The 17,850-nt window shown below is 33.2% G+C and overlaps 1 protein-coding gene across 1 annotated transcript; it reads left to right on the plus strand.

Annotated features, from left to right (window-relative positions):
• The first annotated feature begins 7,594 nt into the window (after positions 1–7,594).
• Positions 7,595–14,848, plus strand: LOC133703003 (auxin response factor 6-like). The gene is made up of 15 exons (XM_062127382.1): positions 7,595–8,295; positions 8,377–8,593; positions 9,097–9,209; positions 9,444–9,542; positions 9,625–9,681; positions 9,768–9,923; positions 10,067–10,151; positions 10,739–10,829; positions 11,205–11,369; positions 11,446–11,568; positions 11,969–12,044; positions 12,204–12,351; positions 12,491–13,635; positions 13,832–14,022; positions 14,362–14,848. The coding sequence occupies exons 2-15, from the start codon at positions 8,551–8,553 to the stop codon at positions 14,567–14,569; spliced, it is 2,700 nt and encodes an 899-aa protein (XP_061983366.1). The 5' UTR covers positions 7,595–8,295; positions 8,377–8,550; the 3' UTR covers positions 14,570–14,848.
• Positions 14,849–17,850: the final 3,002 nt, after the last annotated feature.

Here is a 17,850-nt window from a genome sequence, read left to right on the forward strand (position 1 = left end):
AGCCATCTGGACTTGGTAAACAGCCAAGTCCAAAGTGTACGGACTTGGCAGTCAACCAAGTCTATATAATATAGGTCTGGCATGTTTGCCAGATCCAAGACACCTAGACTTGGTGGACCGCTAAGTCCATATAACATGAGCCTGGCATGTTTGCCAGACCCAAGACGCATGGACTTGGCAGTCAGCTAATTCCTTATAACATGCTTCTGGTATTTTTGCCAGACCTAAGATGTCTGAATTTGGCAGACAACTAAGTTCAAAGTGCATGGACTTAGCAATCAGCCAAATCCATATAATGTAGGTCTGACATGTTTACCAGATTCAAGACGTTTGTACTTGGCGGACAACCAAATCTAAAGTGCGCAGACTTGGCAATCAGCTAAGTCCATGTAATGTGAGTCTAGCATGTTTACCAGACCCAAAGCATCTGTACTTGGCCGAAAGCCAAGTCTAAAGTCCGTAGACTTAGCAGTCAGTTAAGTCCATATAATATGGGTCTAACATGTTTACCAGACCCAAAACGTCTGTACTTGGCGGACAACCAAGTCCAAATTGCGTGGACTTGGCAGTCAGCCAAGTCCATGTAACTTGGGTTTGGCATGTTCGCAAGACCCAAGACGTCTGAACTTGGTGGATAACCAAGTCTAAAATGCATGACTTGACAGTCAACCAAGTTCATGTAACGTGGGTCTAACATGTTTGTCAAACCCAAGGCGCTTAGACTTGGTGGACAACCAAGTCCAAAGTGTATGGACTTGGCAGTCAAACAAGTCTATATAACATGGGTTGACATGTTTGTCAAACCCGAGACGCTTAGACTTGACAAATAACCAAGTCCAAAGTACATGGACTTGGCAATCAGCCAAGTCCAAGTGATATGGCCCTGACTTGTTTTTTTACAACCTTATCAATTTTTAGGTTTTTATGTCTAATCCTAAGCGATTCTTTACAATATAAATGTTAAAGGCATGATAAACCGCCATAAGATGATGATTTCCCTATGCATATAGATGTGTACAAGGTCTCTTAAGGGACCCTCCATATTTGTTGTCTCGTTAATAATATATAAGAGGTTTTTGCACCTCTCATTAATATCACTGAAAGCATATGACTTTCTAGCTTTTTTTTTTTCATAGAAACGACAAAGTTCAAATGGTATAAATACCCTCTAAACCATTCAAGTAAGAGGCTAAGACTTTATAATATATTAAAAAAACCTTAAAATTCAAGAACAAGGATTTTGGTCCTTATAATTAAAGGCTCTTTGAAGTTATGTTATTACTATAAATCATTTAATATCTTTCTCAACAAGATATTGATTTCACCATCAGAAGATCTTTGAGTCCCTCTAAGTGAGATTGTTTTATTATAGGTATTCGAGACCTTCTTAGTAAATTGAGAGTTCTCTAGATTAAGAAGAAATCTAAATCCTTTATATATTGATTAACTACTATTCCAAACACCAAAAAACATTTTATTTATGTTCCTGGATTTTTGAACTTCATCACTAATCAACCTCTCATTTTCTGTTGATGAATAGACCTACATAACTCTTGTTGTTATGGGCAGACACTTCAGAGCCTAAAAGAATGGGAAGGAAGAACTTAGGGAGTGGAATCAAGAGCTCCTTCTTGAATTGAAAGAAGTAAGGCAATGTGAATTTGATTTCTCATGACGATGAACAGAGATAAAAATGCTTAGAAACCCTAAATAAAAGCAATAAAAATAGGATATGTTGATTTTATTAGAAGGCTAATCCTTAACAAGATTTTGAATTGTGAGATTGGGGTATATGATGTGTTCTTTCCTTTAGGATAGAGAAATCCTGAGAGATTTATTCAGAGAAAAGACTAAAAAGATAGTGAGCCAAAGAGAAGTTTTTCTAGTGAGATAATGAAAGCTAAGGGTTAAGAAGAAGAAAATAAAAGGGATGTCGAAGGCTAAGAAGCCAGATGAGAAAGGATAAGTTTTGAACTGTGTTATTTCTTCTTCTTTTTTCGGTTATGCTACTTTACAAAATGGAAAAGTGCATTTTTTTCGGCTTTGCTACTTTGCAAAACAGAAAAGTGCATTTTGCAAAGGGTGAGAAGGTTTTGGATTATGTATTTTAAAAAAATGCACCATCAACATCAATAAACAAAAAGATCATGATAAAAGATATATATAAAAAAAAGATGTCAAGACAAACCCAACCAAATTCAACCCACTCTTAATTTATAGCTCGAAAAAATCCAATCCAAGGCTTGATTTGATAAAAAAACTGTCATTCGATAAATTTGAATCAATATTCAACTTATCTAGTCTAAAATTATTTATCATATTATATATTGCTGAAATTCTATTTTAAAAATGTACTTATAGCATGAAGCATAATGGCAAGTTACTTTTTTTTTTTTCTAATTATGGCTAACGTATTTATATGTCTATATGACCTTTATATACATGTTTAAAATGTTTATTTTTTTATAATATTAACCTCGTATGTTACATTATTATTATTATTATTATTATTATTATTATTATTATTATTATTATTATTATTATACCCTTTCCTTAATTGATGGTACTAACACCATTAAATCTGATTGTTCATTCCGTAGCATGTTGACACCTGTTTTGTGTTTTAAAAAGTTAGAAAATGAATTTTATCTCAAAGTAACAAATTAGTCCTTAAACTTCTTGATTTTATTGAGAAACCTCAAAACTTTTTATTTGCTTTTTTTTTAGTTAATATAATTGTCATTTTGTTATAATTGAAGGGTAGATTGGCTGGCAAGTGGAAGAGTTAAGTTGACATATTTCGGTTCTTGAGGATTGAATAATTATTTTTATAGTTTTGAAATATTTTACTTTGAGTTTGACTTTTTTCCTCATATTATCAAAGATATATTATTCTTTGATAAAATTTTTGTTTTTTAATTTTTTTTAGGTTAAAACCCAAGAAATATTTTCTAAAAATAAATAAATATCTGATATTATATGAAATAAAAATTTTATTTTTAAATGGGGATACCTATTTCTTCTCATTTAACCCTTACCTTGTTGACAAACCCATTTAAATTGTTTGACTAATTTGACCAAGTTTACAATTTAACTTGTAGAAACTTAATTGAAAAGGAACTAAATTGTATTTACTAAAAAAAAACACTAGGATGAACAATTCGTGTACCAAATACAATGTATTTACTATAAAAAAGGAGTTATTTGTAAGGAAAATAAAACATAAATACCAAAGAAAATCTTAAATACCAAATGAACATTATCAAAGACAATTCATTATGCGGGCACAAAACATATGTCAAAATGTTACGAGGAAGGTGGTAATATTTAATGATGTTACGAGGAAGATGGTATAGCATTGACAAACATACTATGTATACAAGTAACTAGATAAGGTGTTACACCAGGTCAACTTAGACTTTTTCTATTGGAAAAAGGAAAAATGCTAAGATGATATAAATGTCCCTAGTAAAAGTGAAAAAAAATTGAGAGAAGGTAATTGACTCAACAAAGTTTAATAAGTTCTGCTAATTTAAATAACATAAATAAAAAAAATAAAGACAATAAATAAACCGACAAAAAAATAACAACACAAAAAGATTAAAAAAAAATAACTCGAGCCTTTTCAAGTTAGCACACTAAATTTGTGACCTGGGCATGACACTGTGGTAATTCCATTGAGAAGCTCAATTGTCAAACAGCTTAATATTAAAGGATGAAACTGAAAAAATATATGATTCGACCTGGGTTAACCTACTAATCCTGCAACCACGAGCACAAGATTGAGATATCCCTATAAAAAAAAAGTAAAAAAAAAACAAAGACCAATTCCTAATAAATCAAAAGTTGAAAAGTGAAATTGAAAAAAAAATCAATTTAAAAAAAGACCTAAGAAGGACCAAAGTCAACCCGTGTTAATATTCGAAACCTATGTCACAGGCCATGAGCCTGAGACTAAGCCCAAAAAAATAACGAGAAAAATTTTAAAGCAACAAAATATTGATGGATGAAATTGAGAAAATAAAATATGATAAAAAAAGGATCCAAAGCAAAAGAAATAGCAATAAAAAAAATAAAAACTAAATTTAATATAAAAATTATTTGAAATCATATGCTTGGGGATGAAATTCAAAATAAAATCCAATTAGAAAAACAATAAAAAAAATAATAAAAAAAATAAAGACCATATTTGATAAAACAATTTAATGAAACCAAATGAAAAGGTACAAAATTGAAGAAATAAAAAAAAGATTAAAAACAAAACAAATAGCAAATAAACAAATAAGGACAAAATTGAATACAAAGAACAATTGACAGGATACCTTTATATTTTAGCAAGCAGAAAAAAAAAGAAAATAGGGTGGAGAAGAAGAATGTCCACCGGAGCCTAACCACTGCGTCGTTGTGTGTATTTGCCACACCGTTGGGAAGATCACAATAAGATGCTTCCAACATCGTTATGAAAGGTGGTGTTTGGATGTGAAACAACGCTTCACAAGGTGTTTGAAGAGCATGTGTGTTGCCCACTCATTTGCGCATGTGTCGGCCACTCATCGACGTCTACGTTGCACACGCTAGCCACTTTTTTAAAAATAATATTTATATTTATCAAAAGATCAAATCACCAATAAGTCAACTTATTAATTATTAAAAAACCAATTTCAAAATACAAAAAATCCCCTGGATGCAAATTTTTTTAAAAATACTCTTAAGAGTAATATAGTTTTTATACTACGCTTTTAAAATATACAAATACCAAACTATTCTAGATTAATCTTTTAAGAAAATTTTCTTTAAGTGTAATGTAGTTTATACACTATGTTTTTAAAAAGTTAAAAGACCGATTTGTCCCTGATTAATCTTATAATTACTAATGAACCTGGAGGAAAAGACATTGCAAGTTTATTGATTTTTTGTTGTTGAAAGGCAATGCCAATCATTGAAAAAAGATATTTAAAACAAAATAATGCCATAAAATAATCAAACCCCTTTTAGTTATTAGTTAATAGAGATTATGAGTTTGAGGTGCCTTTGCAATTTAGTCGTCTTTTTTTAAGTAAAAATAATACCTTTTTTTATGTTATGAATTTGCTAGGTCTTTGATCGGATCTATATAAATTAATTATGTTTGATTGAATTAATGTTTTAAGCAATCTAATCATATGTTTATATTGAGTTAGGTCCTTGTTTTGATATCAACTTGTTATAGTGGACTGGATTTAACCTCAACACTCTCATTAAAAGTTTCTTAGTGAGACCTAAGGGAGGCGAGGAGGGATTTAGGAGCTAGAGAAGGACTATTCCTATGACACAATTGAAGGCTCTTTTAACCTTTCGTCGAAATTATAAAATAAAATTAAAAATTATTAACAATAAACTGAAAGAGAAGTGTCACTTTATGTCCTATTGTACTATTTATTAGAATTATATATATATATATATATATATATATATATATATATAAAATTTATGTTTTTTTATAATTTTAATTTTATCTTTTAATATTAAATTTTTTGCTTTATAAAATTTTTCAATTTATTTTTTATAAGATTATCTCAAACTCATGATCGAGAACACTGGATTAACGGGTTAACTCAAGTTTATTCTATTTTTCTAATTGATTTTTTTTCTCAATTTCATCATTAACAATAAACTAAAAGAGCTTGGGAATTTTCTTTGCTTTTTCACAAAACACTATTAATTTGAATAATATGTTTTTCCTTTCTTTTTCTTTGTATTTTTTTTATAATTTATGTTTTCTTTTCCAATTTTAGTTCCATACTTTGACATTAAGTTTATTGAGGATTAAGATTCATAATTTGTTTCAATTTATTTTTTATGAGGTTCTCTTAGGCTCAAGACCTATAACGTGAGTTTGATAAATTGACTTGAGTTTTTTTTTTATTTTTCTAATTGATTTTTTTTTTCTGAATATCATCTACTTTCTGCTGGTGCATGTGCCACACACTCCTACAAATTTTCCATTTAAATAATATTTAGGCTCTGTTTGTTTGCTGGAAAGTGGATTCCTGGAAAGTGAATTATTTTTTGATATTTGTTAGTGTCATGAAAAATAAGTTTGGAAAATACTTTTTAGTGTTTTGTAATATCATGAAAAATAAGCTAGAAAATAACTTAATGATATTTTATGTTTTTTCAAGTTTATTAAAAGAATAAGGAATAAATCTTACAAATTAAAAAATTGAATGAGAATAAAATTGAAAAATAAAATTTACAAATTATCTCAAATAAAATAAATAACAATCAAAATAATAGAGATCAATAAATTTGACAGATAAAAATATTGAAAGATGATGAAATTAAAAAAAATTAAAATTTCATAATTTTTTTAAAAAATAACAATAAAAAATGATGACAAAATCTAATAAATAAAAAAATTCAATTAAAAAAATATAAGAGAAAAGTAAATAATATAAAAAAATAAGGATCAAAGTTGATATAAAAATTAAATTAAATCAAATTATAAGGGATGAAATTGAAAAAAAAAAGACTCAAAACAAAATATATAGCAATCAAAAGTTTAATGATCAAATTTGATATAATTAATAAATAACAAGATATTTTTAAGTTTTTCATAATTTTTAGAAAGGGTTTTTCTCCTAAAATAAATGGAAACCACTTTCCTGAAAATCAAATTAAATTTTCTTTTAACTGAAAAATGTTTTTCATTGACCAATTTTTTTAATTGTAAACAAATACATAAAAACTTGGATTCATGAAATAAATGGGTCTTAATTTATGCCAAAAACCAAAATGGCTTTCATGAAACTAACTGTTAATAAAAAAAAATTGTAGTGAAAAGAACAAAAAACACCTAAACACATGTTTTTTTTATTTTTTTATTTTAAGAATAAATTTATTATTTTATTGGATTTTAAAAACTAAAAAAAAACATGAATACCCAACCCTCCACCATTAGTTTCAAAAATTTTAACTAGAGGATAATTGAGTCATTTTATCTTGTTTAAAAAATTTTAAAACATATATATTTTTGGTTAATATTTTAATGATTAATAAGTTCTTAAAAAGATTAAAACATTTTTAGTGTCAAGATAATTAATTTTTTTCTATTATACGAAGCAAAATGCTATTACACTGTTTAATGAATAATATAAATAAATTTGTGTCTACTGAATGCCCAGTTAACTTTTATTAATTTGATTAATTTTAATATAAATAAAAAAACCCTAGTTATTTTTCTTGTATATCAATTTTTTTTTATTTAATGTGAGTATTTGAACCAGTTTATATATATCTCAATTAATTTTACAAACCCTAAAATTAATGATTATATAAATTTTTAATAGTTCTAAAATTTATAAAACTTAAATTAATAAATTTTAAAAAATAAATATAAAATATAATCAGTTAAGCTGCATCTAAAATAACTAAATTATATCAATTTTAACAAAACTCGTAGATAAATTTTCGAATGCTCGGAAGAAAATAATAATAATAATAAAAAAGTTTAATGGATTGGTCAACACGGTAGCTGTCAACGTATTATTATTATTATTATGAACATGTATCTGTCGACGTATGGGTTAGGAGTAAGGACAATCCAAATAGTCTGGTACTGCCTCAAGAGTTGATAGGCAAAATATGAATAATTCACTCGCTAGATGATGATATCCAACTCTCTCTTTCTCTAGCTAATAAAAAAATCTGAGACACCCTCTTTCTCTGTGCACTGAGGGCTGAGGATGGTCCTTGGCTTGCCTAGCCTTTTTTCATGCTCAAGTATAAAAATTAATGGCGGTTGTATGCTGTCCTCTTCGTTGATCGACCCCCCTCCACCCAAAGAAGGGGAAAAGCACACCCCTATAGATAAAACCAGAAGAAGCATCAGCAGCTCAGCACGTCCTGTAGCATCCGTTACTGGCAAAACTGACCTCTCCCCATAAATCCTCTTCTTCTCCTTATTTATTCATACAGATAGAATATAATAGGACAGTGAGCGATTCTGTTAGGATTTTGTCAATATAGCAAGTGGTATATAGCTGCTTGAAGCAGGGTGGAGTGGTGTGTTAGCTGTGAAAATGTTGGGCTCTCACTTATCAGTTTATAGTTATAGTTATTTTGGTGTAAAAGATCTGGGTTCTTTTTACCAAACTCAAATTTAGTGGCATTCAACTAAGATCTACTAGCTTAAACGAGAAGCACAACAGCGGGATTTTGTGGCATAACAAACTTGGGAGTTGGAAGAAGCGGATGAGGCTGAAATCGATTGTGTTTTTTAGCAAAACCGGCTTCGGTTGAGGATTTAAAAACTGGGTCCGTAATCTTTGCTTTACTTATCTTCCAAATGAACTTGTCATTGATGGCTAAAGAGTTTTTTGTGATTTTTTTTTGAAGAGGGAAAGGAAAAGGTGAAGAAGAAGAAGAAGAAGAAGAAGAAGACATGGTATTGTCATTGTGTGAAAGGAAGAAATTAGTGAAGATTGTTTTTGTTGTGGATCTTTAATTGGGTTGGGTTGTGGGTCTAAGCTTGTTGGGATTGTGTTATTGAATCTCCCTCTCTCTGCCTTAATGAGGCACTCTTCGGCTTCTTTTAATCCACAAACCCAGGAAGGTATGTGTATTGATTATTATTTGAGGAATCCTCATTTCTTTTTTTGCTTCAGGTATAGTTTTGGTGGCTGTGTGAATGAGATCTTGGAAAACCTTAGCATGCTTGGTCAATATAATCCGTACACAAACCTGGATTAAGCTCTTCAACCTTTTCTTCTTCTTCTTCTTTGCTTCTGTATTTTTCTTGTCCTATGTTTAGAGACCTTACTTTGTATCCCTGTTTTGAACCTTTTCCTTTTGTGTTTTTCTTTTCCTCAATTTTCTCGATATCATATACAGTGGTTCACCTTGTTGTATTTACTGCTTCCTTTTCCCTTTTCTTTTGGTTATTTATTTTAATGTTTTCATTGGTTTCTGAAAAGTGAATTTTTTTTTTCAAAGCCCTTGATCAGCATTCTTGGTTACTTCATTCTAGCTAATTGGTGGCCATATTTTAAATTTTCTTCACCGAAAATGCAGTTTTTCATGTAATTTTATGACATTTCTCCGGAATGGATTTTGTAGGGGAGAAGCGGGTGCTGAATTCTGAACTATGGCACGCATGTGCGGGTCCTCTTGTTTCTCTACCTGCTGTTGGAAGCCGTGTTGTTTATTTCCCTCAAGGTCATAGTGAGCAGGTAAGCAGAGCTCTGATTTTAGCCTGTTTCTCTGTACCTATTGACCAAATTCCTTTATTATTGATTAGTAATTACGTTTTTGGTAGAAGGTGAATATAGCCTTCAAATAATCATCGAGAAATGACTTTTCCTGCTGTTTCTTGGTTTAGACAAAGCCATATTCTATGTTGAGTTATGACAGTCGGCAACTCTTCTTGCTTTGTTTCATTTATATCTCAATGTCCTTGTATGTAGGTTGCTGCTTCAACGAACAAGGAAGTGGATGCCCGGATTCCAAACTACCCAAGCCTGCCTCCGCAACTTATCTGTCAGCTTCACAACGTGACCATGCATGTAAGACTTGCTTTACCTTGTTAGTTTCTGGTTCTGAATATTCCCTCCCTTCTTGAAGACTCAAAAGATTTCTCAATTTCAGGCAGATGTCGAGACGGATGAAGTTTATGCACAATTGACCTTGCAGCCACTAAGTCCAGTATGTTTTTATTGCATTTTTCATTAGTTCTTTTAGATTACTCTATATGAGTAGCATTACATGCTCAAATTGACCTTGTTCTGCAGCAAGAGCAAAAGGATGCCTACCTTCCAGCAGATTTGGGCACCCCTAGCAAACAGCCAACCAATTATTTTTGTAAGACTTTGACTGCTAGCGATACAAGTACTCATGGAGGATTCTCTGTCCCTCGGCGGGCAGCCGAGAAAGTTTTCCCTCCACTGGTAAATATTCAATCTGACCATGGAATGTGACCATCAATTTTCAGTTCTCCAATGTCCCTTCTCATGTGAAATTTCTGACATGGTAAATATTCAATCTAACAATGGAATGTGAACATCAATTTCTGTCTACCATTTACTTGCAGGATTTTTCTCAGCAACCTCCAGCTCAAGAGTTGATTGCTAGGGATCTACATGATAATGAATGGAAATTCAGACACATCTTTCGCGGTTAGTTCTTGTTATTTTGTAGCTCAAGTTTTGTTAATCGAGCACTGTAATATTCTTGATGTCAGTCTAAGTGTATCCAGTGTGGTCTCATCTTCATTTAGTTTTTTAATTGATTGGGTTTGATACATGTGATGAACAGGTCAATAAACTTTGTATCTGATGCTAAAAGAACTGAAACTAAGTGGCATTATGTTTTTGAATCATTATCTTTCAAACTCATTATTTATTTATGCTTGTCACTCATTAACTGACAGGCTTAATCTATATTCCTCTCTTCCTCAACTCAATTTTTTTTGGGTCTGTTGTTCTATATGTTATTTACCTGCTTTATGTCTACATTATTCTCCATAAAACTTATTCTTTGCCTGAACTGGAGATGTAAACTATATTTTTAGAGCTTTTAGACTTAAATTATCAAAGAACCATAATAAATAGTCATAATTAATTGTTTGTTGAAATTTTGTTTCGTATTGGAATGATGCTAGTTGTAAGATGATTCTATGCTTTTTGGACAATTGAAGCCAAAAAAGGAGTTACTCGTGAATTACAGTTGCTTTCTTAACAGTTCCTGACTTTTCTTTAATCAGGCCAGCCAAAAAGACACCTTCTTACAACAGGGTGGAGTGTGTTTGTGAGTGCTAAAAGACTTGTTGCTGGGGATTCAGTGCTTTTCATCTGGTATGCTGTTGGCTGGTTCCACTTCATTTATACTTGTTCGACTCTATATTGTTCATTTTTAGGTTTGTTGTAGTGTATCTGAACTTGGTGACACCATGGCCAGAAAACACATCCTGATCATCTTTGCCTACATAGTTTGTGCGCTCTCTTGGAATTCCTAGTAATGTACATGACACAATGTCTAGACAAGGAGCTTAATGTGCAGGCAATCTGGTAAAATAAGCTTGGGTCACCAGAGTCGACATTGGATGTTATTATATGTAGTGCTTGATGCGGCTTTTTTTAAGAACTTGCTCTTTAAATTATATGTATACGATTTTCTATAAACTATGGATCTTGTCAGTGTTTCAATTGAAGTGGATTTATATTCATCAGGAATGAAAAGAATCAACTACTACTTGGCATTAAGCGTGCTACTCGACCTCAAACTGTGATGCCTTCATCAGTCTTATCTAGCGACAGCATGCACTTGGGCCTTCTTGCTGCTGCAGCTCATGCAGCTGCAACAAATAGCCGTTTTACAATATTTTACAATCCAAGGTATGATTGTGCAAGTGAAAAGAAATTTTAAATTACTTATCCACCCTCTAAAATTATTGTCACCTCTCTTATTCAGGGCTAGTCCATCAGAATTCGTCATACCGTTGGCTAAATATCTTAAAGCTGTTTATTATACTCGAGTGTCTGTTGGCATGCGCTTTAGGATGCTGTTTGAAACAGAAGAATCAAGTGTCCGTCGGTAGGCTCCAAACTTTTATTGGCATATTAACATATGATAGTTATGATTATTGTGTGATTGGGTTTCATTTTCTTGACATTTTGTTGGCCACTGGAGTGAGAAAAGTCCTCCTAACTGATTATTGCCCAAGTGTGACACAGCAGATCCACAACATGACAAATCTTTGCCTGGTATTTCATTAGATGGTTTGTTGTCACATTACAGTTGATTAGAGTGAGAAGACATTATATGTCTCTCTCTTACCATGATTTGTCACATCACAGTTGATCAATAACAGGCTCTCTAATTTCTTTCTCTCTTCTTCTATTGTTTTGTTTTCTTTCTTATTGCTATGAATTCTTTTGACAATGCATTTTGTTTTTGTTTCAATGAAGACATCTGACAGTTGTTTATTATCCAGGTACATGGGTACGATAACTGGCATAAGTGACTTAGATGTTGCTAGATGGCCAAATTCACTTTGGCGCTCAGTCAAGGTATGCCGAGACAATCAGTAACACTGATACTATTTATTTTTTAATAAAATAAAAGCACAGTGCAAGAAGAAATTCTCTCTTGCCAAATCTGCTTTCAAAGATTTACTTGCTGTGTTCTCCAAGACTGCATCTTAATACAGATAGAGAATGTGAATGCAGGTTGGCTGGGATGAGTCTACAGCTGGGGAGAGGCAACCAAGAGTTTCTCTATGGGAGATTGAACCACTAACAACTTTCCCAATGTATCCATCTCCATTTCCCCCAAGGCTCAAGCGGCCATGGACACCAGGACTAGCCTCTTTCCACGGCAAGCTTCTCTACACCATCTTAAGGGTTTTGATGGATGGTTCTATCATATAAACTCTAATTTTAGAGTACTTCATGATTTTTCTTCTCTTTCATTTTTATAACCTTTCACTTTACTTTGCCTTGTCTATTGGATTTAGGCATCAAGGATGATGATCTGGGAATGAACTCTTCCCTTATGTGGCTAAGAGGAGATGGAGACCGTGGAATTCAATCTCTGAACCTTCAGGGAATGGGTGTTGCACCATGGATGCAGCCAAGAGTTGATACTTCCATGCTAGGTTTGCAAAATGATGTCTACCAAACTATGGCTACTGCTGCGTTTCAGGAGATGAGGGCTCTTGATCCTTCTAAATCATCAGCTGCATCCCTTTTGCAATTCCAGCAACACCAGAATCTCCCAATCAGGAATGCTGCTTTAATGCAGCCGCTTATGTTGCAGCAGTCTCCTCAACAGGCCTTTCTTCAAGGTGTTCAAGAAAATAAACATCAGTCTCAGCCTCAGACTTCAACTCGGTCACACCTTATTCATCAACAACTGCAGCATCAGCACTCACTTGACAGTCCAGAGCAGCAGCAGCCACTTCTGCAACAACAGCATCTGGCTGACCAACAGATCCCAAATGTTGTCTCTGCAATATCTCATTATGCTCCAGCTACTCAACCCCTGACGCCACCATTGCAAGCAATTTCACTTTGTCAGCAACACAGTTTTTCTGACTCAAATGGGAACCTCGTGACAAGCCCTGTCGTTTCTCCCCTGCAAAGTCTTTTGGGCTCATTTCCCCAGGACGAATCATCTCATTTGTTCAATTTTGCTAGAACAAACCCCTTGATAACATCCTCTGGCTGGCCCTCAAAGCGAGCTGCTGTTGAACCTCTTATCTCCTCTGTAGCTCCTCATTGCATGATGAGCCAAGTGGAGCAGCTGGGGCCACCTCAGACAAGCATCTCTCCTAGCTCTGTTTCCTTGCCGCCCTTTCCTGGCAGAGAATGTCCAACAGAGCAGGATGGTGGCACTGATCCACAAGGCCATCTTCTATTTGGTGTCAATATAGAGCCCTCTTCTCTTCTAATGCAGAATGGATTGTCAAGCCTCAGGGGAGTTGGAAGTGATAGTGATTCAACAACTGTACCTTTCTCTTCTAATTACATGAGTATTGCAGGCACCAATTTCTCTCTTAATCCAGCAATGGCACCTTCAAGTTGCATTGATGAATCAGGTTTCCTCCAGTCCATGGAAAATGTGGGCCAAGGAAATCCACCATCTAGAACCTTTGTTAAGGTAACTTCCCATTTTCTGATTTTAGTTGATTTTCGTTTCCTGATGCTTTGTGGTGGGATGTATGGAAACACTTGTATGTTTAGCTTTCATATTTTTGGTGTGTTCTTAGATTCAATTGTTTCTCCATTATGAATGCAATCTTCTAGAAGCCTCAAGCAAGTGCTATCATGGATGTTGACAGTGTAATTGTTTACAGGTTTACAAGTCAGGGTCCTTTGGTAGGTCACTGGATATAACCAAATTCAGCAACTACAACGAGTTGCGAACTGAGCTTGCATGCATGTTTGGCCTTGAAGGCCAACTGGAGGACCCCCTGAGATCAGGCTGGCAGCTTGTATTCATTGACCGGGAGAATGATGTTCTTCTCCTTGGTGATGGCCCCTGGCCGTGAGTTTCTCACTTTTACTTTTGCCTAAGTGGTCTGATAAATGCAAAATTTCCTTGTTAATTTTCCTAAAACAAAACAAAACTAAAATCATTGAAAGCATCTAATCTAAAAGTTTTAGCTATGATAATTGTGAAATATTTCAAAGAGTAGAAGAACAAGAAAATGTCTCATATCTTTGTGAACAAACTTTGAAAGGTCAGATTTTGTTCTATGTATATGACCATCATGAAATGAATACATACGCATGCTGAATATGCCCTTCATGTGGGAATTTCCATCCATCGTTTTCCTGTCCAACCAGTCAAATTCCGATCAATTTTGTTACATTCTTATCACAGGGAATTTGTAAACAGCGTGTGGTGCATCAAAATACTCTCACCGCAAGAAGTGCAGCAAATGGGCAAACGAGGTTTAGAGCTTCTGAACTGTGTCCCAATTCAGAGGCTTTCCAATGGCAGCTGTGATGACTATGCAAACCGGCAGGATTCACAAAATTTGAGCAATGCTATAACTTCTGTGGGGTCTTTGGACTGCCGAGAAATTTAAGCAGTTAAGATGCCACAATCTCTTCTGTAATATTAGCATTCCTTCCAAATCTTTCAGTTTAAGAATTGAAAGGGGCAAGCCTAATCCTAGCTAAAGGGTTTTAATGTAAGCTATTGTTGTAATGTGATTAGAAGATCTAAGCTATTATTGTAACTAGAAGATACTGCACCTAGTTTCTAAGCTATTATTGTAACTAGAAGATAATGTTCCTCGTTTCTAAGCTATTGAAATTTGAATGCCAACAGTTGATAATAGGAGACAAATATATTTGTAAGCTCAGCTGTCTGCTTTTGTTATCTTGCAGTCCATTTATTATGAGCAAAATTTTACTGTAGAATGGACGTGATTTTTCTGTGTTATAGCTTGGCCTTTTCTGTCGTGATAGGGAGATGACTTGCAGCTCATCTTGTAGGTGCTGATACCGTCACGTGCCTCAGCCAAACCCACCTCAGCTCTGTGTTATAGCCACCGGATAATGAAGGTCCATGAGGGAACTGTTAACTCTCCGGCGTACGCAGTGGGGTAGGTTATCTGAGATTATCAAACTGTTGTCGAAGTGTATAAACTTGAGAAAAGCACAGTAAATTGTCGGCAAGAATTTGACTAGTGAAGCACGTGCCATCCCTGACTTCCTCATCCATATAACCTAATTTTATCAGTTTCTGCATAGGACGATGTTCAACAAGTGAAAGGGAAAGGAGAGGAGAAAAAGGGCTTCCCTTTCCTTTTCTTTTTCTTGTGGGACACTGAATAATGGTGGGATTACAGGTTTGAGTTTCTGCGATGCATGTTGTGGGGCATTGAGTGCAGATTGGACTTTCCTGGGGGATGGAAAGGTGACAAGGAAGGGCACTATCATCAATAATAGTAGCGATAAGATGTAGGGTTGGCAATCCAACAACCCTCTCAGAGGCCCTTTACTTTTAGATTTTGGGTAGGGGCCCAGGGGGAAGGAGGGCTGTCCTTTTTCCCTCTTGGCTTGCGCAATGCCTCAAGCAAACATTGATTGGACTCGCGCTTTGCCCTGTGAACTGTGAAGCTCCAAAATGATAAAAAAAGAAGAAGCCACCTTTATCTCATTTTCCCTTCAGCGTATGTGAGATGTTCTTCGCCGTGGCTTTCTTTTGTTGAGTCTCCGGCTGGCTGAAATTGTAGCTCAATCTATTTTATGGCTTGCATGACCAGTTAATTGACTTCGCCTTATTGTTAGCATTAGCATTAATGAATAAACAGAAAGATTTTAGAAAAATGTTGCTCATATGCTGCGGATGAGTAGTTTTTTCCCCGATTCTTTCCCTTAAACTTTTATCTCCTTTTATTTAATCACTAAACTTCTTTTATTTTTAATTAAATCATTAAAACTTATGTTGACATGGTTTTATTTGTTAATATCGGCATCATATTGCATGTTCTCTAGTGTTTGATTTGTCGTGCACTAATCTAACATTGAATTAGGAAAAGTTTTCGGGTGGTCAAATTTGGACTGCCAATAAATGATAAGTGTTTTTCCTCTTTTTTTTCCCCTTAAATTTTTATCTCTTTTCATTTTGATCACTAAACTTCATTTAGTTTTAACCAAGTCCTTACAAGTTACGTTGATATAGTTTTATATGTTGTTATCTTCATCAAATTCAATGTTCTCGCGTGACTGATTTGCCACTAAATTTCAATGTTGAATAAAAAATTAATTTATAAAAATTAATTTTTTTGTTGTTCTTCAAACTAAAATAAAAAAATTAAGGATCAAATTGAAATTTTAAAAAAGCTAAACCTTTTCACCCGTTTGTTGTTCAAAATGTGTATAAATGCATAATTTGGTCCCTCAAGTTTTATTTTTTCATATTTGATCCCTTTTTTAAGCTTTTTATGTTTTGGTCCATAATTATTTTTTCTGTGTTTTAGCCTTTTAATGTCTAGAGAAGAAAGAAAGTCATCAAATATAAAAGAAGAGGGAAAGGAATAAGATGTACAAATTTAGAATATCAATAATTATGATTTTGGTGTCATTGGATTTATTATTGTTATTTAGTCTAGGATCATTTTTGTTTTTTCATAATGTTATGAGCAATTGAATTATTTTATTATCCTTGCCATTCGAGTTTTTTAGCGTTAGCTTAAGGGCTTGGTTGTAATTTTATAAGGCTTTTTTTTATTATTGTTGTTCAGTCACAGGGGCATTTTTTATTTTGTACAAATATAGTGAAAATTGTTGACGTGTGCCTCGCACGCATTACCTGCTCTGCTGCTTTCCAGTGACGCGTGCAACTAATAACGGTGGTTGAAATCAAGCTTCCGCCGCATCATTTGATGTGTCTCGACGTTATCTTCTTTTCTAGGTGACATGTGTATAATAGTGAGGTCTAATTTGGTTCCAATTGGCTTTTCTTTCTTTTCCTTCTCTTTCTTCCTCAAATTATATGCTAGCCATGCAAAAATTATATCATCCCTTCAATTTATTTTTTCTTTTGATTAGTCATTCTTCTCTTAATTACAATTGTTTTATTTATGCTAATTGTTTCTATGTGGTTTTTATTTTTGATTTCATCATTGGTTGTTTGATTTTGTTAGTTTTTTTTGTTATCAAATTTAACCTTCATTCTTTTAATTGCTATTTTTTAGTTTTCAATTATTTTCTTGATTTATTTGCTTTTCTTCAATTTCATCCTTGATAATTTCTTTTTATTGAATTTTTATATCAAGTTTGGTGTCAATATTGTTATTTTTAATTGATTTTTTTTCAATTTCATCCCTAAATATTTAATTTCATTTAAATTTTGCCTTAACATTTAATTTCAGTTGGTTTTTATGTTGAATTTAGTCCTAATTCTTTTAATTGCTATTTGTTTTGTTTTGCGTTGTTTTTTTTATTGATTTTTCCCTTCAATTTCATCCCTTAATATTTGTTTAGCTTAGATTTTTGCTTCTTTATTTTTTAATGTTTGCTTTTAATGGAGTCACCCTGGTCTCATAACTTGAGTCATAAATATGAAAGATTAACCCGAGTTGATTTTGACCTTTTTTTAAAGCATTTTTTTTCAAATATTGTTTTTGGCAATACTTTTTTTGCTTTGTTATTTATGGGGTCATCCCAATTTTATGTCTTGAGTCATATGTTTGATTTGTTCACTTAGATTGGCTGTCAGGTTCTCTCAAGGATTATATGTGTGTGTGTGTATTTCGATCATATCAACAAATATCCATTTCTTATATTTTTTTTGATGTGTTCGGCTTTTTTTAATATTTTTTTATAGTTGGGTTTATTCAGTTATTTTTGTTTGTAT

The sequence above is a fragment of the Populus nigra genome, chromosome 9 (genome assembly GCF_951802175.1).
Source record: "Populus nigra chromosome 9, ddPopNigr1.1, whole genome shotgun sequence".
In the NCBI taxonomy this organism is placed as follows: domain Eukaryota; kingdom Viridiplantae; phylum Streptophyta; class Magnoliopsida; order Malpighiales; family Salicaceae; genus Populus; species Populus nigra.

Bases quoted from the DNA above. Each gene is read 5' to 3' on its own strand.
- LOC133703003 (XM_062127382.1), top strand. From the start codon at position 8,551: ATGAGGCACTCTTCGGCTTCTTTTAATCCACAAACCCAGGAAG. The intron at 11,370-11,445 runs GTATGATTGTGC...TCTCTTATTCAG, and splicing joins ACAATATTTTACAATCCAAG to GGCTAGTCCATCAGAATTCG. The intron at 14,023-14,361 runs GTGAGTTTCTCA...TTCTTATCACAG, and splicing joins CTTGGTGATGGCCCCTGGCC to GGAATTTGTAAACAGCGTGT.